Source organism: Syngnathus floridae, chromosome 1, assembly GCF_059516105.1.
Source record: "Syngnathus floridae isolate MCC-2025c chromosome 1, RoL_Sflo_1.0, whole genome shotgun sequence".
Taxonomy (NCBI): domain Eukaryota; kingdom Metazoa; phylum Chordata; class Actinopteri; order Syngnathiformes; family Syngnathidae; genus Syngnathus; species Syngnathus floridae.
Window position 1 is genome coordinate 2802552 of NC_142413.1, and position 23937 is coordinate 2826488.

Here is a 23937-nt window from a genome sequence, read left to right on the forward strand (position 1 = left end):
AAGTTCATCAAATGCGGCTTTTTTTTCTTCCTTCCTGAACGAAACGCAAGCTACAAAAGTACATTTGTGCAGTAAGCCAAGCATCTTTCAATATTACATGACAAGCTTTGTTGTTGAAATAAACTTGTCGATATTGAGCCAAGGCACTTATTTACCATCTGACAAAGAGTATATACTGAAAAAAAAATCATTTACGCTCAAATGTATTTGCTAAGTGAATGCGAGGCTGTTTCGTTTTATGTATCTTCTGCCATCTAGTGGAACATCTTTGAATTGCGCTGCCTGTCATGACATGTCGCTGACATAGATAGATGAATAAAAATACAAGATAATTTGGGGACTGATTAAAATGACAAAAATTGGGGTGTTGTCAGGCAATGTTGGTGCACTCTGTAGTCAACAATTTAAAAAATAAATTAAATAGAGATGCAAGTAATTTTTTTGTGGTTTTTTTCGCACTGGTTCCGAATCTGACATTTTTTTCTAACATATTAAGTCTTCATAAAAATAATAGTAATGATTTAATAAGAAATACATAATACAATAACATCTAATTATTAGGGTTAGGTTCAGAAAAAAAATCTGAAACGTCATAACTATAAATTTCAATTGCCAAAATCTGTGTTGCGCAAGCTTTTGTAGGTCAAACTTAAAAACAAAAAATGAAAATACAAAGAACAAAAGTAGATTTTTTTTTTTAAATATGGGTCAAAAAGAAATTTAAGGAACAATAAACCATCTCCGATTCAACCATGCTGTAAATACTATACACTATGTAATCCAGAATTCTCTCATTTGCTGTTAAAAGGTAATGACTCATTTAAAATGCATTAGGGACACATGACATTTTGAGCATTGCTATTGTTGTTATGGCGTCATCGGTGCTAGTGAAAGGGCAAAAATGGCCTGCGCTATTGCTCATTTGTTAACTTAAGGGCCAAGCAATTAGATATTGGGCCGCTTTTGTGACATTTCGCAAAAGAAAAGTAGCCATTTTAAATGAAAACTCCAACGATACGCTCGTAACTATACAACACTGCGTTGAGTCAATATTGTGGGGGAGTTTCATTATCTCGTAAATGTCACGTACATTTTTTTTTCTTTCAAACGCTGCAAAGCTTGTTCTGCTTTTTTTTTTTTTTTTAGTAGCACTTAAGGCACACATTGAAAAACAACCACCACTAACACAGTAGTCCTTCATATTTTTCTCTTGTTACAAACTCCCCCAGCATGAGGATCGATAGTGCCACATCGCCATGGAAACAACATGGATTGACGCGCCATGGAACGGCATCATGCGAGCAGGTGTTGCGATGCGTTTGCTTTGTTGAAAATTAAAACGTCTTCCCTGCAAAATCCTACCCCAAAAAAAAAAATCCTCTCTTGGAACATTTTGTGACAGTCCCAAAACTCCCCCTGCTATTTTTATCTCAAATAAATGTGGTATTGAATGTGACAGTCACTGTGATAGCACATCAAATATTCAGTGTCCCAGACTGTGAGGGCCTCGTGTTGTCTCTGAGTGGAACAAACAAGCAGCTTTGTGCCAGACCAGCGTCATCAAAGTGACGTTCCGAAGACATTTGGAATGCGTTCGTCTCTTTACGGTGCTCTTTGTTGATTTTTTTTTTTTTTTTTCGGCTATTCCTGCGTCAGATCGTTTGAGATTCGATCGTTTGCTTTCCACTTGGAACTTTCCAAAGTAAACAAGGTGAAGCAGCAGTTAGCTGTTATGCTGCGCACACGTCACAAGTCAGCTGCAAGTATGAATGTTGGGTTTTTTTTCACTTTATGGTCATTTAAAAAAAAAAAAAAAGGTTATTTTGTTTATTTTGCTTTTAAATGACTGGAAATATTGAGTTTGCAAATGCATTTAAATAACTGGTGTCAAAAGTCAAGGACCGGGGGCCAGATTTGGCCCACCACATCATTTAATGTGGCCCTGTGAAAGCAAATCGTGCAACTTCTATGAGCCTCACTAAAATTCATACCAAAAGATTTGTTTTTATCATTTTTGCAGTAACGAACAATAATTAACAAACTTCTATCCTTGAGATCCGATTTCAAAGCTAGCAATCTATTATTTTTTTGTGTGCAATATGATGAGACGATTAAACTTTTTTTTTGTTTCACTGTCATAACAGCTATCTGAGGGAAGCCGAATGTAAAAATAAGTTTGACACCCCTGATTTAAATGTTGCCTTCTTTTAGGGATTTGGAAAAAGCTACCTTTGTTCTCTTTGCCTTTGAATGTCTACAGCTTTTTTGTTTGTAAACGCTTTGAGGTTTGGTGAGGCACACTGAGTTGTGCTTTATAAATAAAGTTGCTTTTTGTTTTATATACAAATGTCCCAAAATGGCGGCAAAATAAATGACATGTAACGTGTTCGTTTTTGACATCAAAAGGGCGGGGCTGGTGTCGGAACAAAAACTTAACTCAAAATATCTTATTTTTCAACTTTTTCAAAGTGGATTACAGCAGTCATTTGGCTCATGTGAGATGAAATCTACAATAAATATATCTCCCGCTGTTAGTCGACCTCTTTTTCTAATGAGTTTCCGCATGGCGAAAGAGCAGATGTGATTTGTGGAGAACGAGTCGTTTCCTCGAGTGTCGTAAAAAGTAATGACGTGAAACGTGAAATATGTCCGCCCGGGCGGCGCTGCCGATTCTCACTCTGCCCACATTTTCCATCCTCATGATCTCAACGCTGCAGCGGAGGAGCGCTTAGATAGACGATAAGAAACCCATAAAGGGATTTTTTTTTTTTTTTTTTGTCAGGGCGCAAACAGCAGGCAAGGTGAGAAAACAGAAGAATCTCGGCAATCCTTTTTGATTAGGGGCTCGTTCAAGATGCTAATCTTAGAGGTTACCTTTTGTTTTTCTCTACGGGGAAATTTTCATATGAAGTTTAAGAAACTTTGTTCGGAATATCGTAAACATCAAATTGTTTGACTTTGGTGAGATGATGAATTTGGGGTTGTCTGCTAGCTGTAAACTGTGATAATCAATTTTTTTTATTTATTTTTATTATTTATTTATTTATTTCCAATTTTTGTTTAACGTAAATTCGGGTACGTTAAAGTTCAAAGTGACTATAATGTTACAGTGGCTTTTAGTGACGTAAATTCTTTTATATAATTATGTTAATTATGTTTTTTTGGGGGGGTGAACACGTCTCCTTTTTAATTAATGAATTTTGATTTTTTTATTCAGTTTTTCTGTTTTGACAGCAAAACCAAATAGACAACAACGTGATATAGTTACAACTTTACACAATAAATGACATCACTGCATATGATGAAGAAAATGTTCAGGTTGCCCGGGCAGAAGATTCCAAAGCGTGGGTGGGGTCTTGCCAATGAATGTTTTATTTATTTAGTGTTTAATGACAGTAATTAGTGAGACTTTGTGAAACTTGTAGAAAGTCTGAGAACTTCTGACATCAAAAATGAACATGTTCACGTTATACAGTCCAAAAAATATATCTTCTGTAAGTGTGGACACACGTCGCGAGGCCCACTGATGATTGAACTTGCGAATGAGTCACCTCTCATTCTCCATCCCGAGGTCGCCATTGTTCTCACCCCCTCTTTTCAAAGTGCACTTTGTCTCCACAGGACCTTTCTTCCATCTTTTTCTCCGGCCATTTTCCCCCCTTTTTTTTAATACCAGTGTGAGCCATTCAGACACTTGGTGCTCTTTGCTCTCGCTGACCTTTCCCTCCCACTCTTTCTTCCTGCCGTCACGTTTTTTGCTCCGCTTGGTTGCCCTCGCTTCATTCGACGGCGTGTTCACAAAGTAGCCGCAGCTTGACATTTAGTGGAGGACAAATGAGTGGAGGCAGTTATAGATTGCCACCGCGACGCTCCCGAGGGACGCGGATCGGGCTAATGGCGACATCGTCTGCTCCCCTTTGGCCCACCGATAATCGATAAGCATTTCTTTCTTTGGCCCATCCTTTGTTGAACACAAGTCCAAGTCCAATACGTCAACGTTGGCTGATGCGAGTGTGCACATTAGAGAGTCGCCATTAAATAATTCCAAACAATGTCTTCAAGTGGAAGTCAAACCAAAACTTTTCTTTGCAATAATATGTTCTGTGGCGTCCGAGTGTTCTGGTTAATATTCGATCTGTGGAATATGAATTAAACAAGTGAAATCCACCTGATATTATCCATCTTAGTGGGCGGCCATTTTGCCATTTGGTGTCGACTGAAGATGACATCACAGTTGCCTGGACTCAAAGCAATAACCAATCACTGCTCACCAGTTTTCAGAAACTCAGCCGTGATTGGCCGTGACCTGACACCTGACAACTGTGATGTCATCTTCAGTCGACAGTGGCAAAATGGCCGCTTACTGATTTTGCTGCAACTTAATTCAAGTTATCGGCCCGATACCAAGACCTGATATCGCTACAAGTTATCGGCCCAATACTCGACTAACCTGGAAGGTCAAAAGATTTGAAACATTGACAAGACTGAAGAAAAACACGAGAGCTCTCCAGTGGAACCCGCATGGAACTGTTTCATCGAAGTTAGCGGAAGTCTGTCACTCACCTTCTTTCTTGTTCCCAGTCCCTCACGGGCAATTACATTTGACAAAGCGGAGCGACATATTAATGCGAGCAGATATCTTTTCCTCCCCCTCGGCTCGCCCATGTTTACTTTCTACTCTCTGCCTTTAATGCAGTCAGCCGGTGCCATTCGTGACTTTGACAAAAGTTTGCCTGCTTTAAGGGCAGGCACAGTCTTACTTCTCGCTACTTTCCACCTCGTGACTCCCTCGCGCTTTAAATCACCTTGGGATAATTCGCCCTCCGGTGAGCCACCACATCCAGTGTCAAATGTAATTGGATTTTTCTTAAGAACAGAAGATTAAAAACGTATCTGATGATATACGACTGTTGCAAATGGCGGAAAAAAAAAATTGAACTTTCTGTACCGTCGGTGAGTTTTCCGGCATGCCGGGGCTCTCGTGAAGGTGATTTATTTGTTAGAAGAACATTAATTCACAGAGATTCCAAGCAAGGTTATTAACAAAAATTAATGAAATAACTAAAATTAAGATAAAAGATACGTTTATGTTAACAAAATAAAAACAAATGCTTTGGAAAAGTTAAAACTACATATTACATTTTTATAAAACAACAATTTATATCATATATGAGTTTTGTGCTTCGGTTGCAATGTTGATTTTGCTTATAATTCCACAAAAAAGAATCAAGTCGTTTGAGAATTGTAATTTATTTACTTGATTACAGAAAGTGACCTATTTTTTTATTTGCTCTAGTTAAATGTATTATAAAAACTAATACCGAAGCTAATAAAATTAACCAAAACAAAATATTTTAAAAAAAAAACTACTCCAAAAACTCATTAAAGTGAATTTAAAAAAAAAACTTAAATAAAAACTAACGATAACTCCCAAACTATTAAAAGCGTGATTCCAAGAGGGTCTGCTAATGAACAGAAAGTGCCTGTGAGTGATTCAAAATAATATCCTTTTTTATTATGGGTTTTATTGTCAGGATAAAATAATTACAGCTGAGAGTAAACATAAAAATGATAAACAATAGTGAACGTTAACTCAGAGGAAGACGAGAAAGACCTTTGGTGTAATTGTGGACCTGACGCCCTATCAAGCGTTCTCTTTCTCAACTTTCTTTGTTTTGTCTCCGCTTAATGGCTCATTTGGGTTAGACAAAGTGCGCTAACATGAGAGCGTTTGATTGATTTGGCTTTTTTCCGATGAATCCTTCAGCGTGCGTATTGACCCGCTGTGTGGCTGCTCATCAGCGTGATGATTTATCATCCCAGCGGAGGCCCGGCTGACTGGCAGTCACGATACTTTGTTGCCTCCCAGACACGCCTCGCTGTAACTGGGGAAATGTCACAGCTTTACATCCGGCAAGTCAATTTGAACTTGTTTTTGTTTATTGCCTTGATCTTCTTTGTCCTCCCTCCCTCTTTGCCTGAGATGTCACAGTAATGCTATTGCGCTATCAAGATGAACGATGCTAACTCGGGAGGATGTAATTACAGTTACATGTCACATTAAACGGCTTGTATTGTGAATTCAGAGATTGTTGGGAGATAGATGCTGAAAGCTTTCGAGTGCCTTGGTGTCTGCCATGAGTGTGCGTACGTCGCACACGAGAAAGCAGAGGAGCGAGGTAAATAAAATTGTTGGCGATCGAATAGTAGCTTTAGAGTGCCTCGGCACGGTGCGGAAAAGTCACCCAAAGGTTTTAAGCGGATAAAGCTTCTAATTAGGGTATTTTATGGTGATTTTTTTTTTATTATTCTCTTCCTCCAGAGCTGGCCAACTAAGGCAGTCGAGAGGAAGAGACGTGCAGCACTGGAAAAAAAATAAGATGATTCATTCAAGCCACTGATCCTGTTTTCTCAATGGCGCAATGTAGCTACTGTTTATTTGTGGTGCCACCAGCGTTCTTGCCCCCCCCTCCAAAGTATGTGTGACGTCATTATTGGATATTTTTACATTCACATTTGCAAGGTTAAAGAAATAACGTGTTGGAACATTTCCAGTGAATGCAGCTTTGGCTGGGTGATGACACATTTTGCTGTCTTCGCCGGCCTCCCTTCTGCTATTGACAAACTTTCAGCGCCATCAAGTGATCAGCTTTTGAATTGCAGCGTTGTCAATTTCAAAACAAGGTTGAGATTCGTGGGCACTTAATGGCTTCTTTTTTATTATTCATTGGATTATTATGGTTTAATCATTCACCAGAAATGTTTGCAAGCATCCGCCGCCACTTCACGTCCTTTCTTGTCAAACACTCAGCGGTGTACTGGTAATAGAGGAGACAGATTTTTTTTTTTTTTTTACACTTGAAAAGGGGAGATATGAAATCATGGCCTTGAATGAAGACAAGTGAATAGAGGGCGAGTAATCCTGCCACGTGACATAATAATACTCTCTATTTAAAAATAATTTCAAGTCTGCAGTGTACTTCACTCTGAAGTGTTTAGATGAAGATTTGTAACTGACTGGACTGATGATCATTTGCCCAGTATTGTTGAACCCAAGTAGTGTTTGATGGAAATAGGCAAAAATAACACTTCCTATAGTGTTTGTTTCTGATAGAAAAGAAAATAAAAACGCATTCAAATTATACTCGAACCTAAACCCCTAAAACTGTCACGCATTACACAATTGTGTTGCTGTAACATTCTCTACATTTAATATGTAGAGTGTATACATTTCTCCAGTTTTCTCACAGTTCAGTAAGTTCTGAATCCATATCTGCGTAATTTCAAGTAAAACTGTCATTATGACCAAATGGTGCGTTCAATGGCCAAGTGGCATACGGTAATCCCTCGTTTATCGCGGATAATTGGTTCCTAAAACCACCCGCGATAAGTGAAATCTGCGAAGTACGGTCACCAACAAGAAGTACTGGGCAGGCTAACGAGTTAGCGGGAAGATGCTAATTCGCGATTGTGCTAACACGCGAAAACGGACGTCTAAAGGAATGTAAACAAACATTTCGAGCAATACTACATTGTCCTAAAGGTTAGACACGTTTCCTCAATTTAGAAATGATATTTTAACTTTTAAATGTTTTTTTAATTTGGAAAAAAAATCCGCGATGTAATGAAGCCGCGATAAACGAAACGCGAAGTAGCGAGGGATCACTGTAATTGAATGTTATTATTGGACTCTGTTCTCGCTCAGCAAACAGCAATGCGAAATATCTTGTCGCAACTTTTATTGAGTTTCTCGTGGTCGCAGTGCTTAAACAAGGACAAAGAGGAAAAGCATATTAACAGTAAGTGTGTTTAAATACAACCTTAGTGGTCTTCTTTCTGAATGGGTGGAAAGTGTGGTTGCGACGCTAACGTTAGCTTATTATTTAGCTTATTAGCTTAGCAGGTGCTAACGTTAACTTTGGCATATTGATACGCGTTGTTATTTCGTAGTTTCATTTCCTAAGCGATATGTTTTCTACTAAAACGTTTAGCTTTGCTAGTTCATAGATTGATTGCAAATACTTCAAACTTATTTTTGCTCTCTTTTCAATCCAATGATGTTATTTGAGCTCTGTTCAGTTGTCTATCGTGATTTGGAGTGCAAGACATTTTCCTAACATTGAATTGTATTTATTTAGATCTCATATCAGACAAGACTCACAGAATATTTTAATATGTTTTACTAAAATAAAGTGTCATGATCTTAATTCAGTAAATTCAATATAATAACAAAAGACAAGTCTTGCCTTTATTAATTTGTTCTTTTTAACAGATTTTTACTCGTATTGTCTTGAGGTCTAACAAGTCCCCACTGGTACCATGATTTTTTCTTTTCTTTTTTTTTCTTTTTTTTGGGATTTCTCCAAACGCGCCCTGCTAAGTCCTCTCAAAAAAAAGAAAATATGTAATTAACGGTGACAGTCAGTTTTAGTGGTACTTGAGACCTTGACTTTTTAAACACATGGAACTGTCCAAGCGGTTATCATCCCATTCCCTCACCCACAGATGTCTACAGCTGCATCAAACAAGGAACAAGTTTTGGCTCAGCTCAAGAAGGATCTCCGCTCGTTGCTTGTGTCATCCAAATACGGCTTGGACGCTAACCAGCTGATGCGCGACTACGGCAACATGCTGGGATACCCCATTCCGCTGCAATTGCTGGGCTTCCGGAATGTTCTGGACATGGCCACAGCCATGCCAGACGTGATGTCTGTGACTTACGGCATCAACGGCTGTCGGGTCTTTAAAGGTAGTTGACCGTCGATCGTGTGACGCTTGTGAAGTCTGTAGTCCCGAGTGTACGTCTGTTTCTTCACAGCCGTGAGTGACAAGTCCACCATGCATATTGAGCAGCTGGTGGCCAAGCAGCGTAGCAAAAAGAAGAAGAGTACCGTCCATCATCAACCAGCACCCATCTGGTACCACCAGGGGCGAAACGTTTTTCTTTCGCTCGATACTTTTAGGGCGCAGCTACGAATCCTCCTCAGTCAGGTAATCTGGTGCTTGATGTTAGATGTCCCATACCACATTTTTTCAGATTGACACCACAGCCTACAACTCTTGAGTACTCACCAATACCGATACTAAATTACCGATAAAACTATTTAGTGCAAAGCTGTGCCATTAAAACGGTGATTGTTCCAGGGTCCGCTCAAGTTGTGTAGCTTGAATTGCAGCTACAAGCGTTGCTTTGGCCACCCGGTGATCCCCCACAACTTCGGTTTTAACACCCTCAAAGACCTGCTTGAAGCTGTGCAGGATCTGATCTTCATCCAGCCCATCAACATGAGCTATATTGTCTGCCTGAGAGACAATGTGGTGTCGATGAATCACACTGGATTGTACTTCACGCCCAATTGGGTCAAAACAAAGGCGACCAAACGCTCACACAGCCGCGGAATTCCGACGCGAGGAAAACCGTCAGGTGTGTTCTCTTGCTGGGAATACAGGAAATGATTTATGTTTTCTAAATTCAACTCCCCGCTGTTCTAAATTTTCACCAAGAGCCACTGACGTGTCTGCCCGCGGCGACGGAGAAGAAAGATGGAGAAGCAGATCCAGATCGCGATCAGAAACTGCCGCTGGAGGTTTCGTGCTTAAAATACAAGCAGCGGATTCTTTTTATTTGCTTGTCCTTGTTTGCGCATCGGATTTGAGAATTGTGTCCCTTGTTGCTTGGCAGAAGCCTTCGGGCAAGAATGGGCCTCTCATCGAGAATAGTCACTTAACTGTGCAACCAGCAGAGGGCGACAAAGGACGCTGTACGGTTGTGAGCTGTGACGCGGTTCAAAGAGGTACAGAATGTCCTTTGTGTTTTTTTACACTGCCGCCATCATATCACTTGACTGAGATTGGTTACCACTCACAATTTTTCTTTTGACTGAAGGAGTGAACAGACACATACATAACTTTTCCCCGTTTAGTCGATTCAAGCCAAGTGGGAAACGTTGGCCACCCTGTTACGAACGCACACGAGGACAACTCTTCACCTTGGGAAGGCAAAATCATGGCAGAATATGATCGCTGTCCAACGGAGGCCCATCGAGAAGAGACCAGTGAGGATTCACTGATTCCAGAGAAGGTGGGTGAGATAATATTGTTTGTTCCATAATGCTATTTAGCGGTGAATGACAACACGTCTTGTTTTCATGTCAGATTGCTGAGAAGAGCACAGAAGTTTGTAGCCACCATGCTAAGATCCGAGACGTGGCTCAGGACGTGGCCCTGGATGTCCTTTGCTGTGAGCGTCTCAAGCGGCCAACGCAGCGCGCCGCTCGCGAGATCACGGCCGTCCAGGTGGAGCATGTCGAGTCTCCGGGACATTTCTACATCAGCTTCTGCGAGAGCGACGAGTCGCAGGCGTTGCTGGACATGATGTTTGAGATGAGGTGAGCAGCTGTTTGTACGCACGTTAATGAGCGTCAATTCCCACCGTCGTCACCATTCCGTTTCCTCCAGGCGATTTTATACCCGTCCTGATGTGTTTGAAATCTATCGACTCCCACGGAGATTCGTCCGACGGGGTCAAGCCTGTTGCATGTCGGAGGCGGGCCTCTGGTTCTACCGAGTGGTGATACAGCGAGTTGTCAGCGCCAGTCAGGTGGACGTCTTCTATGTGGACTATGGCAACACCACCAGGGTGGACTCGGACAAGCTGAAGTTTCTCAAGTATGATGACCGGGGGGGGGGGGGAATGCAAGCCTACTAGAAGTCTGAAAATGTCCATGACAAATAAAGTCTAAGGGAACTCACAATCTATTTTTCACAGGACGTGCTTCTCCATTCTCCCGGCGCAAGCAGTCCCCTCGTCTCTAGCTGGAATCAAACCAAAAACTGTAAGCAAGACAGCGTCCCTCCATCCATTTATGATCCAGTTTATCCATGAGCTGGGACTGACAGCATGTTTTTAATTCTACTTTGACTGGAATCAACATAATGTGTGCTTTCATTCTGTTCCAGGGCAGGTGGAGCCCAGAGGCCACGGCTTCCTTCCAGAGTCTTTGCGCCAATCACGTGCTCGCGGGCGCCCTCAAGTGTTACGCCGGAGACGTGCTGCAGGTCTACCTTTGCGACACACGCACAAGCGAAGACGTCTACGTCCACACCGTCCTGCTGAGCCAGGGCCACGCCGTGGCCTGCAGGCCCTCGGACAGCGCCGGGGTTGGTCGCCGATATTTCTGTCGGGGTTTCTTTGTCGAATCTCTCGGCTAATTGTCGTATGGCTCGCTAAGCAGTGTGTCGAGGACAATCCATTCACGTTGTACCTGGGCGACAGCGCGGTCGATCTGCAAGACGTGGAGAAGATGACGCTGGATGATCTCAAAGACGCCGCCACCACCAAAGAGAAGGTTTCCCCTCAAATTAATGATAATAATAATAATACCAGCGATCTAAAAGAGGATTTGTTTTTTCAGGTTGATTTGGACGAGATGCCCGCCTTGGAGCCCATTGTGGAGGAGCAGGTCAGCGCTCACTTCCTGGTTTGATGATAGATGTGCTTGGGTTCTCTTTTCTAATATTGCAAAACATCATTTGCTACCCCGCCAGTACTCACTATGCGTAAATTTGAGCAGAAAGCTCAAATCTATTTTCCTTTCTTGTCAAAGCAAGGGTGCTTACTATTGTGAGGAGATTCCAAACAAGCTGTGGGACACCTTAAACATTTGAACGTCCTCCTAAGATCTGTGACTGCTCCAAAGGTATACACACACACACACACACACATGCACGGTTATTTTATAGTCATTGTGATGCAATGTTTTCCTCTGCTGTCCAGGTATTCAAGTCACTGTTCTTCTGGCAGTTCTGTTTGTGGCCTGACAATTGAACCCTGTCTTATTTAATTGTTGGGCTATTTCAGTTCCTAACATCACTGCTATAAAAGGAATTGCTTTGTATGTTTGACTGTTTATATATTTTTTTAAATTCAAAGCATTGTTTTTTTTTTTGTAATGTTAACATTGTGACATTAAAAGACAAAAATGTGTATGTTCCATATCTGCATCCCATTTGTGATGATACTGTGCATGTAGGTTTTGATCACTAAAAAAAAAAAAAAAAAAACACTGTAAAAAAAATCACAAGACCCAATTTATTTGGTATAGTTTTATATTGATTTAATAAGACTCAATGGTGTGACATTTGCTCCAAAGTGCCATATTATAGCTTCTTCTAAATATAAATGACATCACAAATGCCAAGTGAGTGATCGCTTCCCAAACAAGGAACACCAATTCGCGCTACTGCGTGGCATGTTCAGAATCCCGGAAATGAGAGTGTTACGTATTCAACTTTTTGTAATGATTTTAAAATCACGTGAAGAAAAAAAGACTGTGAAGAGGAGACTTTGATATGTGGAAACAAGCCCAAAACTCGAAAACGAGCAAATTTTATTTCTGCCGAAGTTGAGTAAAAATCCCTTTCGGGAGTGGAACGTCTGAAGTCGGAGTTGCGGAGGAGTACGTGAACGCCTCGCGCTTGGACGGCGGGCAGAGCGACGTAATTCTTTACGTAAAAGCAACATGGATCTGGAATAATTTCAGTCCCGCATTCTGGGCGTCTATCGGCCGAAGCAGAAATCACATCCCGCTCATTATATCTGAGCGCCGATTCTTAACAACGAATAACTGCACCCTGTTTTGACCGCGGGTCGGCCGGTACTGTTGTCAGTTAGCATTGTTAGCACGGAAGTCATTGTCGTCCTCGGCGGCTACCTCGCTCGGTCGCTCCCCGGCGGCGACAATCAGGCGTACGGACAAAAAGACAAGAGTTTCCCGGGGGCGGTGACGGAGCACACGACGCGGCCGCGGCAAAATGGGGGTGAGTGGAACGAGCTGGCACAATGCAAGCGCTGTGTGATGCTGCCGCTGCCTTTGCTTGTGATGGCGTTAAGAGTGGAGAGAAAGCGAGAGAGAGAGAGAGATGAACTTGATGAGAGGGGGGACAGGAAGAAAGGTTCATGGTGGTCGTCTACTTAGCATGCGGGCTAACACAAAGCGAGTACATGTTCGCTGTGAACACCGTCCTGCCCCTCACGTAGCTCCCCTAGCCGCGTTAGCGCCACCGCTGCTTCCAAATTGCCAACCACTAATGCAAATAAAGCCTGGCTGACTGCACCACTGCTGTGCTTGGTGGCGGCGGCGATTTCCATCCTCCACTTGTACTCTGCGTTAAACCCATCCACGTGGTCCCACAGATTCCGAGCTTAAAGCTGAGTTAGTGGTCTTCTCGGTAACATTGCAACTCTTACGGGAAAATGCTCAATGTAAAAAAATTAATAAAACGTGTGTCAGAATATCCGAAAAACCAAAATTCACACTCTCGACTTGTACCCACTTGAACCTGAAACAATCAAAACGATCTCCCCAATTCTTAGAATTTCATGGGTGTTAAGCGTTTTCCTCAACAAAAAAAAAAGTTCGCTCATACCACAAAACTGCAATCTCTGCGGAAATCTCCACTGGCTCTTTTGATTTGCAACAAATATAGCAGTATATATAGTTTAATGTCCATAAATCTAAACATTGAGTAGCGTTTTTAGACTTAGGTTAAGCATTGTAGATTGTCCCCCACTTGCTGAAATGAGATGAAAAATCACAGCGCTTAAAAGTTTGCCCACCAAACCCAGAAAACAGGTAAGCCACGATTTGTCAATACCTGAGCCCTTGAGCACTGTGATGTCATTTTCAGTCGAATAAGACTAGTATGGCAGCATACAACACGTTAAGGGGGGAAAAAAATTGGTCTTGCATTAAAACTGAATTTCCCTTGTGAATAAAATGTCTACTTCTTATAAACACATGACCTACTTTGCTTGTTAGTCAGCTACTCAGCTCAGTTACACTCAGATCGCTCTCCCATCTCATCATCCTGTTTTGATGGTCCCTTCCCAGAGGAAATCCAGCCGAGCGAAAGAGAAGAAAGCGCGGCGTTTGGAGGAGAGGGCAGCCATGGACGCCGTCTGCGCCAAGGTGGACGCTGCCAATAAGGTGACTTGATTGGGGAGTGGGGCTTTGGGGGTGCTCGGTGGCTGCTCCACAGGTACATTGTTACCAGCCGCACCCCATCAGAAGATCTTAACTAAGGTTTATTAATACAGCACTTTAAAAATTGCCACAGCTGCATAGTGCTGTGCAGAAAGTTTAGAGCAATGCAGGACCAAATAGACTTACGGAGAGAGCGTCTTTCTTCTGTCATCAGCATAGTTGTGAAAGAAAATACTGTTTTTCTAAGATGGAACCCAGAGGGCAGCAAATACAAAGGAAACTGCAGGGGGCCCTAAATTGAACCCTGTGGAACACCATACAACAATGGGGCAAAGTGGGACTCAATGCAATCAAGACTCACACCTGCCGTATAGAAACTAAACCACTCAGGAGCACTACCAAAATCAAAAGTGGCCTCTAGTAATGTCTGGAAAACGTTGTGCCATCTTCTCCTAGCTCGACGACCCGCTGGATTCCTTTCCAGCCTTCAAAAAGTATGACAGGAACGGGTATGTATTGATTTGATGTACGTCGCTCCATCCGCAACGCTTTTGTGGTCCTGAAAAATGGATATCCTCCCATCCAGACTGAACCTGCAGATCGAGTGCAAGCGAGTGACGGCCCTCAACCCGTTGTCGGTGGAGTGGGCCTTCGAACTCACTCGAGCCAACATGCAGACACTGTAAGCATGGAATTTGGGTTTGTTTGTTTCGAAAGCGCCAAAGTGAAAATTGACTCCTGCGCCGCCAGCTACGAGCAGAGCGAGTGGGGCTGGAAGGAACGCGAGAAGAGGGAGGAGATGAACGATGAGAGGGCGTGGTACCTGCTGGCCCGCGACGGCGACTCGGCCCCCGTGGCCTTCTCTCACTTCCGATTCGACGTGGAGTGTGGGGAGGAGGTGCTATACTGGTAGGGCGCCGTTTCTTGTCCTGGTGGTCGTGATGTGAAGATGAGGTGAATATTAACTTGTGAACGCACTGCAGCTACGAGGTGCAGCTGGAGAGCCGAGTGAGGAGGAAAGGACTGGGCAAATTCCTCATTCAGATCTTACAGCTCATCGCTAACAGGTGGACGGCGGGAAAAACGTTTGCGCCAGCGCCTCCACTCGCGCATTGTTTATTGCATCTCACGTTTTGCTGCGTTTGCTCTCGGCAGTACGCAGATGAAGAAAGTGATGCTGACGGTGTTTAAACACAACCACGGCGCGTACCAGTTCTTCAGAGACGCTCTCCAGTGAGTACGCCGTCAGCGACCGAGAGCGTCGTGGCGCCGGTCTTGAACCCCCTCCGCTCCCCTCGCAGGTTCGAGATGGACGAGACCTCGCCGAGCATGTCCGGTTGCTGCGGCGACGACTGCTCGTACGAGATCCTGAGCCGGCGAACTAAACACGGCGAGGCGTCGGTGGGTCACAGCCACGGCGGCGGCCACTGCGGCGGGTGCTGCCACTGATGCTTCGGCCTCGAAAGGCAGCGAGGGGCAAAGTTGTGCGAAAGTTTGAGCTGCCACCTTTCTTTGTTCCGGGCCACGGAGGGCGGAGTTTTTGGTCCCACGTCTCGATGTTACAGAGTGACATTTGTGTTTTTTTCTGCTGTAAAATTGACATGCAGTGTGAGCTCCTGTTTGTTTCGTCCCCTTCCGTCATTTCCTTGCTATCCATGACAACAAGCAATTGTTGTCTCATTGTCACTGAGAAAGATTAGAAGCCAGGCGAGCCTTTGCGAAACATCACGTCGTGATCTCGGTGAGTTCTGCCTCATCGCGGCATCGCTGTAAATGCACATCCTGCCTTTTGATTTGTTTAGCATGTGCTCCGTGACGATTGAACGATTCTTTCTATGAGTTTGTCTTAAGTACGAAAAGTGTGCCACAAAAAAAAGCTGCTTTTGAAACTTCGCAGCAGCTCGATACTAAATCCTCTTTAGGCTCACAGGGCAGTTTCTTACATGGAACAATCTCACAGGAACTTGCATTACGATAAGTCATTGCCAACATGCCTTTTCAACGACAACCGCACCCCCGAAAATCCCAGGCTTTAATTTTGAATGAGCGAGAAGTAGCTGGTATGTTTACAAAGCCGACAGGGTAAAAGCGTTTCGAGTGCTTGTGGCATTCTGTTTTAACAAGAAATCCAAGTTCTTGTGAATAATTGTAGTTGCAATCAAAATAGAGCCCAGGACAGAATCCCCTGAAAATATAAGTAAGTGGTGTTTGTAAAAATTGACACCCCCCCGACACACCTTCCAAATAATCAATTTTATGTACTATGACTCCTAATTTGTTACTGATGTGTAGCTACTATTATGACGAAACTTTTTCTTGATCTCTTCTATCCTTCTGTATATAACATAAATGTGCTCTTATGGATCCCACGTTGAAGCAAAACACTTTTTGGAACATGAAACTTTCACGTGAACTGACTTGATGAAACCTGAGACTGATACCTACTGATGCAGCCATTCACAATCATGTAAGGGAACACAAAGTCATTCCGCCTTGTCAGTGTTTTGTTTGTATCCTACACATCCAATAAAGCTGTTTCTCTTTTCTTAAGACACCCTTTTATTACTTATTTAGTCATTATCAATAAGTTAATGTGAACGGCACTTAACTTTCAGGTAGACTGTTTCGCTGGGACTTTTTAACGTGTGACACCCTACCCGGAAGTGGTTGAAAAAAAACAATCCCAATGAATGGGTTTTCTCTTGAAGGGTTTCGTGACACAAATGATGTGAAGTGTTCAAGATTTTGCAAAAAGCATCCGCTAGGATCATCTCTAAGTACGTACATACGTAAACGTGCTTTTATTTTGTGCAAAAACGTCCTGCCAAGATAGCTTTCGCAAGCTAGCTAGCGTTAGCGATGATGCAGTTCGCCACCCGTAACGTCACATTTGTTTATTTACTCATTTTGCCGTGGTTCTCTTTTACCTTTCTGAACTTCGTCTAGATTTATTGGAACGTTTCATCATGTTTCCATCCGTTTCAACTGTTCTTATTGCCAGTCATTTTACTCTGCAGTGGAAAGCGAATCAGCCAATTGAAATTCGTCTTAAGTCATTTGATTGTGTACCTAATAAAGTGTCCTCTCCACATTGTGATGTTTAGGCTACGATGGCCACGAGGATGAGGCTGAAGCTGAAAACAGTGTTTGTGCTCTACTTCCTGGTCTCTCTGCTGGGTCTCATCTATGCCCTGATGCAGCTCGGTGAGCAGACTTCAGATTCCTACTGGTCTATCTTGTTCCAGACCACATGCTGAATGGATATGCTTGTACTCCCCAGGTCAACGATGTGACTGCACAGAACACGATATGCCCAAAGATCGAACAATATCTCGACTGAGGGGGGAGCTGCACCGACTTCAAGAGCAATCAAAGAGGTTGGAAGCCAGCAGGCAACCCCAAAAAACAACTTCCCTGACTACCATCTTTGTCATCACGCCGACTTACGCCAGGTAGCCCCTCCTGCTCCCTTCATTTGTTTCAACTCAACTTACAGATGACCTTCTTGTGATGTTCCAGGCTGGTGCAAAAGGCTGAGTTGACCCGCTTGTCCCACACGTTCCTGCACGTGCCCCAGCTCCACTGGATCGTTGTGGAGGACTCCCAGCACAAGACGCCGCTAGTGGGACAACTCCTGGCCAAGTCCGGCTTGGCCTACACGCACCTCCATGTGGCCACTGCCAAGGAGCGCAAGCTGCAGGAGGTGCAAATCTTTCACAAATGCAATTTGAGTTCAGGTTTGGGTACAGGTGATACTAAACCCAACATCTACACCCTTCCCTTCCCAGGGGGATCCGAGCTGGCTCAAGCCTCGCGGTGTGGAGCAGAGGAACGAGGGCCTGCGCTGGCTGCGGGAGGACAGGAAGGTCCAGACGGTCGGACACAGCCAGGAAGGGGTGGTCTACTTTGCCGATGACGATAACACCTATAGCCTGCAGATATTTGAAGAGGTACGCACGCTGATGCATACCTTGCCTGTAAGGTACCGTTTGGGTGGCACAGTTGGAAAAGAGAAATGTCTCCCACTTTTGGGCTACCACTGATGATGTTGTCGTCTCAGATGAGGAGCACTCAGCAAGTGTCCGTGTGGCCCGTGGGGCTGGTCGGTGGGATGAAATACGAGAAGCCCGTAGTGGAGGGAGGAAAGGTTTGTCTCTAACTCAACAACGAAATGTGACAAATACAAAATGAATAATATCAGTGGATCATTCCAATAATTGAAAGACTTACTGAGTAACATCAGAAACTCTTTTTGGTGGAGGCACCATGCCTATATGTGAAATCATCCATTTTGCCGTCGTTGCTTTGCAGGTGGTCCGCTTTCACGTCGGCTGGCGTCCAAGTCGTCCCTTCCCGATGGATATGGCCGGTTTCGCCGTGTCCCTCAAGCTGCTTCTTGCCAACCCGGACTCTCGTTTTGATGGCAACGCGCCAATAGGGTTCCTGGAGAGCAGTCTCCTGCAGGGCCTCGTCACCATGGACCAACTGGAGCCCAAAGCGAACAACTGTTCCAAGGTGAGCACTTTTAGGAGGATGCCCTTAAATATCCGAATGCTGCAATATTTTTATGGTTTCGCAGGTGCTTGTGTGGCACACGCGTACGGAGAAGCCCAAGATGAAGCGTGAAGATGCTCTGCAGGCTCAGGGTTTGGGTTCCGATACGATGGTGGAGGTCTGATAAGAACGGACGCACACACACAATGGGGAGTCGACCGAGTACGTGCTGTTGGGACTCCCAGTGGAGCTCCGGTTAAAATTCATGCATGGCTTTCTTCTTTTGCATGCCATCCACACTGATGCCTTGAAATAGAATCTCTTTGTGTCCCCATCAAACAAAGTCCAGTAGAATCCAATCAGACAAGACGTCTAACTCACATGAAGCTCCAGTAATAAACCAAGAGTTCCCCTGAGCATCGTTCAGTGCATAAAATAGAACAAATGGAGATGAGTGATGGCTGTGTGTATACAATGTGTTATTTATTTATTGCTGTAATATTTGCTTCTTGCATTGTATGTCATGTCATTGACAAATAAAGTAGGTCAAATGTTGCTGTTTTTTGATGAAATTTCTATTAGGTGTATTTTGTTTGGTTTTGTTCAAGTGGAAACATACACATGGAAGTCCAAGCTACCACAACAACGAATATCAGGTACATGCAATTTATGTATCAATTTAATTATGAGTTTTGAAGGTCTTAATGTTACAGTAAATGACTAATTTTTGCTTGTGCTTTATTGACACATTTTAGGTTGGTGGAAAGCATCACTACCTCAACTGCAATTTCAGTCTGCTTGACGGTCGTCATGGAGATCTGATTTCACGACGGTGAGATTTTGTTGTGTCTACCTGAGCTGTTCGCATGTGGCCGACACACGTGTGTGCACACAACGCCCAACTCCCTGTGTTGACATTTGTCATCTAGTGCGTAGGTGTGTGTTTGGGGCGGATCGCCAATTCCAACCTCCCGAGTTATTCATTTGCCCACGCACTCACATTTTTTGGGACATTTTGCTTTTATCGACAATTATTTACATTCATTCACGTCATTTGTGGTGAACCTCAGGTATTTTAATTGTATTCCTCCAATTACAAAGAAAGACACGCCTTCTCAAAAGTCGGTCAGCTCAGAAACACGTTTCGCCATTTAAAGGCACACAAACATTGAATTGACTTGTCCTACCTCCAAACGATCCCAACCAGGAGATAGCGTTGAAGATTGTATAACTAATCTCTCCCACCCAGTCCCGCCCCCTTTGCTTTTTCTCCAGAGGTGAACACAAGAGAAGCGCACACAGATCAAACCAGGAGGATGACAATCAGCAAAGAGTCCAGGAAAAGTTCTGCGCGGGGTTCCCTCCGAGCCCCCAAGTTCCTGGACAAATCCGGCGGCTTCTACGACCGCCTGGATGAACCAGAAAGTGCCCCGCTGACAGACAATTTGGTGGCGGACTCAGGGAGTGAAGTGGACGACGGTGAGACCCTCATGCGGCGGACACCCAGCGGCAGGTGGAGGAGAAGAAGCTCCAGGAGGAAGCAGAAGCAGGCGTTACCTCTGGAGAGCCCCCAGGTCTTGGAGGGACACCAGGCCCCCGACCGGGGGGACCGGCTCACGCACGTTCCTTCCCAGGAGGATGCCGACGACCGGGTGCTGATCCGAGACAAGACAAGGATGAAGAGGGAGCAAGAGGTAGTCATGAAGGTGGTCAAGAGGAATTCGATGAAAGCATATCGTAAGGTGAGACACAATCCTCGGACTAGATTTGAACATTTTTGGAAACGCCTTAGACAATATGGTAGAAAACTTTATTTCATTTGTTCAATAAAACTGTCGACAGAAGGTTCCCCGCCAACAAACACGATCCTTGGTGGAGGTAATAAATAAATTCCATCCTCGCATGAATGCCCCTTGGTTAAACGTTAAACCCTCAAAGGTTACGTAAGCCTCTTTTGCGGAGGAAGGTTTACAAGACTGGACTATGAATCTGTGCCCTTCCATGTGGAGTGGGGCGGAGGTCTGTCAGCCATGTACGGCCAACTCTTATCTTGATGTCACTCACGCTCAGTGACGAGCAAATCATTCACTTGAACTCGCATTCATCGTTCTTTCTTTTTTTTCCCCCCTCAGGCTGTCGACCGAGCTTTTCGGAGAGGCTGGGAGGCGTTTGTGGCCAACATCTACAGCGTGACCCTCACGCCTGTCAATCCGTCCCAAAAGAAGCATCAGCATAATGTCGTGCTGGCCGAGTTCCAGTAGAAGCTCAGCGATAACGATTGATCTAATCATGATGCCGTATCTCCCAGTGATGGCATGATGCTGATTATTTATTGGAAATTATTTGTTCATTATGTCAGGTTCACTATTTGGAGTTTTTCCGCAGGTTTAGCATGATGAAAACACAAAAGTGTCGATGTGTAACCTTCAAAAAAAGCAATGACTTAATAGTGGACCCATTTTGTCATTTATTTCAAGAGAGACATTTATATCTGACTGTAGCCACTTGGTGTTCCGGTGGACTTTTTTTTTTGTCCATGAGGGGCAAAATGGAGAGATAAAACCATTGATTTAAAAGCAATTTGTTTGTTGTTGTTTTTTTATATGTTAAGTGTTATGCAATGTTAATTTGGTCTTGATGGTTTATAAAAAGCATTGACTGCTTGTGCAAACATTGAAGATTTGCATTAAATAGGTGATGCAGAAAAGAGAGTTATGATAATAAAAAGGGTGAGGCTATGTTTAAATCTGATTACATATTTTAGTTTTATTACTTGATCGATAAGATTCTCTTCACATTGTCACGTTAAACATTGTCCTCCACTCCGCTGTCGTTCATCCTCTCATCCGATAGATGGCAGTAGTTCGCTCCCGTCCAAAGAGCTTTAGAAGAAAAATGTCCTTCCTGTTGATACATGCGACGTATTTCGACAATTATGTCAGTTATATGCACATAAATATATAAACAATACTTCTGTGACGACTCTAGCAAAAAAAAAAAGTTCTACCATCAACCATTTTTCGGCCAGCGTTGGGGATAAAAAAAAAAATGTTGAGGAATGGGCGGAGTCACGTGGTGTGTGCGTATATAAACCGGAAGCAGCCATCTTTTCGTCCTCTTTCTTGGCTTCCGTACGCCGAGGTAAGAAGCAAATTGCCTTCTTTTCATTGTGGGTTCCCCCCACAAGTAGTTTTAGAATCCATTTAGAATTGCATTATTCCGATGGATACTTTATCTAACATTGCAGAATTATTTTATTTGCTCAAAGCTGGCTTCGTGTTGGCTGGATTTCAGTGGGCCGATCGCGCACGTTTCTCGTCCTGTATACTTGTTATAATTTCGACTTATACATTTTTTTGTTAATGGCCTTATTTATATATCTTTAAAAATGTAATCTAATTACATTTTTAAAGCGTTACCTCGGGGTTTAACCTTTTTGGCTCGTTTTGACTTTCTTTCCATCGTCTCTATGATGATACTTTTCACAGACCTGTTCTGACTGACTGTGATTGTACTTTTTTATTCTGACGTGAGACAAGTTTTTGGGAAAGAATTAAAAAAAAATGTTATTTGGTGCCATTTTACCAGCGTGTAGTCCACATGGTTGAGGCTAAAGCTAGCACCTCGTGCTTCTGTCTTGCAGATGCAGCGTGTTGGAGAAGCTACGTTAGCATCAGGTATTGCTGCTTTTAAACTTGGTACACAAATATTTAAATGATGCAATGAAGCATTATTCAATGAGCCTTTTATGTTTTCAGATGGAGAGAGTGCAAGAAGCCGATGGTATTTATTACCACTTTTTCCCCAGTTGTACTAATGATTTGCTTTGATTTGTCATGCTGCAGTGATGTGAACTTTGAACTCTCTCACTGACTCGACTAGATGATAATGTATTGAATTCTGAGTTGCATGGAGCAGTTGTAAACGCAATGTTAGACTATAAACTGTTTTAATGCAAATTGTTTGTTTCCCCCCTTGCAGGATGGTCTTCTGATGTAAAGGTAATTTAAATTTTTTTTCATAAAATTACCATGGCTGCTGTGATGAATTCTAGAACTCTCTCTGGCTGAATTGGTCTGACGATATTCAATTTATGATTCTGAGCAGCTTTCTTTGACTCCTATAAAGTTCAATTTTTAGATTATAACTTTCCCTTCTGTTTGCAGATGGGAAATAATTTCTGGAACTGTTGGGTCAGACGTTGACCAACTGACAAGGTGTGGCTTTGATTTGATAGGAAATGTACATTTGCTGATTTGAAATGATGATTTTTTTGACAAGCATATGGCTGAAATCCATGATGCCAAACTGGATTCTGATTTTATCTGGCTAGCAGACGCTAAATCTCATTGCACGAGTGCGCTTGAACTGAGATCGTTTTCTTCTCTTGTGGCAGCTGCAAAATGGCAAGAGGCACGACGCCGATGCCGCGTCAAACGTAAGTACTTGAATTACTTTTAATGGGTGCAATGATGAAGAAACTTAGCTCACTTTGATTTGCAGTGAAACGACACGAACTCCTGAGCACCCGCCAGGCCTCTTTGTACATTTACCCATACGAGAATCGAACAGAAACTAAAGTCTTTGTCTTTCAACAGGTTGAAGGTGAGTCGGTGTGCAAAAGGCTCATTGGTGCTTGTCTGCTGAAAGTGATGAGACAATATTGGAATCTCGTTCGTCTGAGTACTGATGAGAAACACTAATCTGACAGCAATCGTAATTGATCAGTCACAATTGGAAGTGACCCTTGCCTAACCTAACTTTTTTTTTTTTTTTTCGCGTTTCGACAGGTTTGACGATTTGGTGCACGGCAGCCACCAGGTGAGTAGTAAAGCACACGTAGGTCAACATGGTCAGTGAGTTTCCTTGGTGATGTCACACACGCACGTCTTACGCCATGTGTTGACGCCAGACCTGTAAAGGGGAACCCACTGGTGTTGCCATGGCAAGAAGGGGACAGCTTGTTGGAGTTTCCAACAGTCTGAAAGGAAACTTGCTGTACCGTGTTAACTCGCTTCTTGATGTCAAATGTGGCTAATGAGTGTTTTTTCAGATGGCAGGCTGGAGTGACATGTCACCTGCTGGGACGTTTGAATTGCCTTCATCAGCCACGTTTGTATGTTTTTTTTTTTTTTATATGTATATATTTTTTGGTTCGCAAGAAGTGATTAATCATGTTACCGCCCCAGTCTGAAATTTCATGACTGATTGGTCTTGTATGATCTTGACTAAAAGAAATGTTTAAATGATTAAGTACGTTTCTGGCAATGACTGGAATTCATTTTCTTCCGCAGACTGGAGTGTGACTGCTTTGAAGATTTAAAAATAGTGCGTCGCAAATTTTCCCTCATATGAAACACATTTGAATAAAATTGAAGAAAAAAAAATCCTAACCTGTTTTGTTTTGGGTTTTCACTTTTGATTTATCAAGGGACAGTAGTCAAAAACATTTACTCTT

At 43.2% G+C, this 23937-nt stretch overlaps 4 protein-coding genes and 3 non-coding genes across 11 annotated transcripts in view; all 7 read left to right on the forward strand.

Annotated features, from left to right (window-relative positions):
- LOC148403323 (tudor domain-containing protein 5-like) overlaps positions 1–11995 on the forward strand; it is a 108000-nt gene extending 96005 nt beyond the window's left edge. The window contains exons 1-15 of one of the 5 annotated variants that reach the window (XM_088379608.1): positions 7391–7543; positions 8506–8749; positions 8819–8991; positions 9145–9423; positions 9528–9587; positions 9683–9794; positions 9924–10081; positions 10156–10388; positions 10459–10668; positions 10769–10835; positions 10960–11160; positions 11235–11348; positions 11415–11462; positions 11611–11699; positions 11777–11995. In XM_088379608.1, the coding sequence (XP_088235734.1) occupies positions 8506–8749; positions 8819–8991; positions 9145–9423; positions 9528–9587; positions 9683–9794; positions 9924–10081; positions 10156–10388; positions 10459–10668; positions 10769–10835; positions 10960–11160; positions 11235–11348; positions 11415–11462; positions 11611–11667 (1956 nt within the window). In that variant the 5' untranslated portion in view covers positions 7391–7543 and the 3' untranslated portion in view covers positions 11668–11699; positions 11777–11995. Of the gene's footprint in view, positions 1–7390; positions 7544–7630; positions 7800–8505; positions 8750–8818; positions 8992–9144; positions 9425–9504; positions 9588–9682; positions 9795–9923; positions 10082–10155; positions 10389–10458; positions 10669–10768; positions 10836–10959; positions 11161–11234; positions 11349–11414; positions 11463–11606; positions 11700–11776 lie in introns of those variants that run through there. The other 4 variants (XM_088379583.1, XR_015859179.1, XM_088379591.1 and 1 more) reach the window with 4 other exon arrangements.
- A 340-nt stretch (positions 11996–12335) lies between these two features.
- On the forward strand, positions 12336–16535 carry naa40 (N-alpha-acetyltransferase 40, NatD catalytic subunit). The gene is made up of 8 exons (XM_088379622.1): positions 12336–12819; positions 13893–13988; positions 14442–14494; positions 14572–14667; positions 14736–14894; positions 14969–15052; positions 15141–15218; positions 15287–16535. Exons 1-8 carry the CDS (start codon positions 12814–12816, stop codon positions 15432–15434), a joined length of 720 nt encoding a protein of 239 aa, XP_088235748.1. The 5' UTR covers positions 12336–12813; the 3' UTR covers positions 15435–16535.
- Positions 16536–16612: 77 nt separating this feature from the next.
- b3gat3 (beta-1,3-glucuronyltransferase 3 (glucuronosyltransferase I)) lies at positions 16613–19034 on the forward strand. The gene is made up of 8 exons (XM_088370981.1): positions 16613–16762; positions 17090–17189; positions 17266–17437; positions 17505–17688; positions 17774–17935; positions 18046–18132; positions 18297–18500; positions 18565–19034. Exons 2-8 carry the CDS (start codon positions 17096–17098, stop codon positions 18661–18663), a joined length of 1002 nt encoding a protein of 333 aa, XP_088227107.1. The 5' UTR covers positions 16613–16762; positions 17090–17095; the 3' UTR covers positions 18664–19034.
- Positions 19035–19726: 692 nt separating this feature from the next.
- LOC148403326 (uncharacterized) lies at positions 19727–23872 on the forward strand. Its single transcript, XM_088371051.1, has 11 exons — positions 19727–20221; positions 20612–21620; positions 22123–22156; positions 22238–22262; positions 22461–22480; positions 22646–22696; positions 22876–22917; positions 22983–23084; positions 23270–23300; positions 23533–23595; positions 23774–23872. Exons 1-2 carry the CDS (start codon positions 19796–19798, stop codon positions 20738–20740), a joined length of 555 nt encoding a protein of 184 aa, XP_088227177.1. The 5' UTR covers positions 19727–19795; the 3' UTR covers positions 20741–21620; positions 22123–22156; positions 22238–22262; positions 22461–22480; positions 22646–22696; positions 22876–22917; positions 22983–23084; positions 23270–23300; positions 23533–23595; positions 23774–23872.
- LOC148403327 (small nucleolar RNA SNORD29) lies at positions 22944–23008 on the forward strand. The gene has a single exon (XR_015862728.1). It is a non-coding gene; the product is annotated as a small nucleolar RNA SNORD29 (small nucleolar RNA).
- LOC148403328 (small nucleolar RNA SNORD22) lies at positions 23344–23469 on the forward strand. Its single transcript, XR_015862723.1, has one exon. It is a non-coding gene; the product is annotated as a small nucleolar RNA SNORD22 (small nucleolar RNA).
- LOC148403329 (small nucleolar RNA SNORD31) lies at positions 23637–23707 on the forward strand. The gene has a single exon (XR_015862717.1). It is a non-coding gene; the product is annotated as a small nucleolar RNA SNORD31 (small nucleolar RNA).
- Positions 23873–23937: the final 65 nt, after the last annotated feature.